This window comes from Quercus lobata, chromosome 12, assembly GCF_001633185.2.
Source record: "Quercus lobata isolate SW786 chromosome 12, ValleyOak3.0 Primary Assembly, whole genome shotgun sequence".
Taxonomy (NCBI): Eukaryota; Viridiplantae; Streptophyta; class Magnoliopsida; order Fagales; family Fagaceae; genus Quercus; species Quercus lobata.
The window spans coordinates 5,655,738-5,658,781 of NC_044915.1; the positions used below are offsets into that span (position 1 = coordinate 5,655,738).

The window sequence follows — 3,044 nt, forward strand, 5'->3', positions numbered from 1 at the left end:
GAGATGATTTTGGTCATGTGCAGAAAAAAAGTGATTAATGTATTAGTAAGAATGAGTCAATCAATTGAAGTACTTAAGGGAAAAGAAAATAGAGAAATACCTAAAATAACATTAGTAGAAGTAGAAAAAATGAACATGTCAATTAAAGAAATAATAGAGAGCATGGTTTAGATATAATAGAATTTGTGATGGAAAATAATACCTGTGAATGACCTTAATTAGTCTGTTGAGGATTCATAATCGACTCTAAAATTTTGACATTAAGACTTTGATTGTTTTTGTTATAGTAGTAATCAACCCCTTAAAAATTGGTAAATATAAATAATTGATTGATTGATTTTATGTCATATAAATTAAAAAACAAGGGTAGATGATGCCTTCATTTTTACATGCTGTAAAGTTTTTGATTATGATATTGATGATAGTATTATAAAATAACAATTGATAATTGTAACTATGGTAGTTTTTTTTTTTTTTTTGGTAATAACAATAATAATGAAAAAAATAAAAAGAAGAAGAAGAAGGATGAAAGAAAGGAAACTAGATCTAAGAGATCAGCACATCTTAGAACATTCGCATTAATTTGTGTAATTTTTTTTTGTCTATTTTAGCATAAGATCTTGTTTTTTCTATTTTACATACACACTTTTCAAAACACCCTATATCAGATTATCTATTTTACACAATATTTTATTAAAATATTAATTTTTCTTTTTTTTTTTTAATTATTTTTCTTTCTTTACCTATTACAACTACTATTCACTGTCTTCATTCATCTTCAGGAATACGTAAAGAAAGAACTAAAAACTAAATGCAAAATAAATAGTGTCAGTATAAATTTACAAAATTTCTATAACAAACTTGCAAATTTACACAATTATACACTCACTTATATAAGTTATTTTTAAATAAAAATATGTAAATTTTACACCATTTTTTTTATATGATAGTTTAACAAATAAAAATACTGCACGTGTATTATTTTATAACAGTTCTGTTTAGTGTGTGAGTACCTGTAACTGTGTAGCTTCTTGTCTAGCTAAGAAAGTATAGAAGATAGAAAACATGTTTGATTGATAAAAGAAGTTCCCTTTAATTTGTTTCCCTAGTTTCTACTTGTTCTTACATATGATGATGATGTAATTTGTTTTTTAGTAGAATGATGATGATGTATTTAAAGTTCGAAATTGAAGAAATGTACGTACTTCTATTATCTATTACTTTAAAAAAAAAAAAAAATTGAGCTGGCAGGTGGGAAATCTCTCCACACGGTATTCTATAAAAATGGGTAACTATTTATTTTTTGTAAATTAAATTAGGATTTTACTAACGTATGTACTTAGAGTATATATTAGCAAAATATTTTAGGAAATTTTTTAACGGGAATTAAAAAAACTCTCAAACTTTTTAATAGTTTTTTCAATTTTTGATAATTTTTTTTATAATAAATTGTTAAGTATGTCTAAGGCATACATTAAGGAGACCCATCAAAATAATATAACGGAAAATGGCATATCTGTAATTTGCACGAAAAAGAGGTGCGAAACCCTTAGCTTATGCGATAAAAATAGACCCCTACGGAAAGAGTCGAAAGACATGCCCAGACAGTCTTTACTCAGAAATCTGGAACAGAAAATGACACTGCACTGCAACCATTATTACCAGTACATCACTCAAAACCCTAATCTTCTTTCATTACTCTTTTTTTTTTTTTTTAAATAAATCCTTCTTTTTCTTTTTCCTTTTTTTGCTTTGATTTTACAGGGTGCTTTCTTTTTTTGGCTTTTGGTTGTTTAATAATCCATTTGCACATTCAATTTCACTCACACACAAACAGTACTGCAAGGCACACAAAATGAAATATAAGAACCATCAAATAATATGAAAAAAAAAGGACTGTATCTTACACATCTCAGTGCTACTCTCTTCCTCAAACTGCAAAGCATAAACCTAGTACACACCCTCACACACTGTGTTGTCTTGCTTATTATGATGGCATCGGTCTTTGCCCCAAGCGAAGTTCTAGATCAAGATCTTCAATATTGTTATAATTATCTGTGGTTGGCGAGTAATAAGAAGAAGAAGAATTGGTACCTGGTTGTGTCCCCAATGGAAAATTAGTGGGTGGTGATGCATAGGGTGAAATAGATAGGAGAGTGGAAGGTGACTGATCAATACATGTTGTACTATTTATTGGCGTTGAAGTAGTGAAAGCAGCAGCGTTATAGTTTGGCAATTGGTAGAGCAAGCATAACCCTCCACCATTTGCAAGGAATTCTTGAGTTGGGATTATAAATGGGGTATTGGAATTAGGCGATGAGGTTGGAATATTGCCAGAATTAGGCTGCGCTTGGTGGAGGCGTGCACGGTCACGGCGGTGCACGTTCATGTGGCCGCCTAGGGCTTGAGCCGACCGGAATTCCCTTCTGCAAAAGGTGCAAGTGTAAGACCTAGGAGGCCAAGTAGTGCCCAAAATATTCCCAGTGTCTTCAGCAAAGGCTTTCACCTCCCATGACTCGTCGTCTTCTTGCTGCTGGGCTTGCTTTTGGTTCCACATCCACGCACTAGGGTTTAATTGATGTTGATTTTGTTGGGATTGAGACAATTTTTGAAGCTGGGTCAAGGAGAGAAGGCCAAGTTCAGCGGCCATAGGACAAATACCAACATTTAAGACAGTTGATGATGGAGTTTGATGTGGAAGGAAATGGAGGAAAAAAAAAGGTTAAATAGGGGATGGGCTAAAGAGTGAGAGTAGTGACAAAAAATGAAGCCCTAACACCGGATATATCACCAAATTTGAAGTAAGTAATTGGATTTTAGTGAGATTGGTTCTAAAATAACTCAGACAACTCAACTAGATATTTACTGCCTACAAGGACAATTTGTTACTTTGGCTTCACCGCCAACTATTTACTGGTTTATATTTTAATCCAATCGTTGAGAAACATTAAGTAAAATAGAGGTTGTATGTATAATTTGGATAGCTACATTACATATATGATAAAGAAATTAAAACCCAAATGTCAAAAAAGAGAGCAAAGCTT

At 31.8% G+C, this 3,044-nt stretch overlaps 1 protein-coding gene across 1 annotated transcript; it reads right to left on the reverse strand.

Moving 5' to 3' along the window:
- Positions 1-1,861: 1,861 nt before the first annotated feature.
- On the reverse strand, positions 1,862-2,742 carry LOC115972307 (transcriptional regulator SUPERMAN). The gene has a single exon (XM_031092549.1). It carries the CDS (start codon positions 2,648-2,650, stop codon positions 1,988-1,990), a length of 663 nt encoding a protein of 220 aa, XP_030948409.1. The 5' UTR covers positions 2,651-2,742; the 3' UTR covers positions 1,862-1,987.
- Positions 2,743-3,044: the final 302 nt, after the last annotated feature.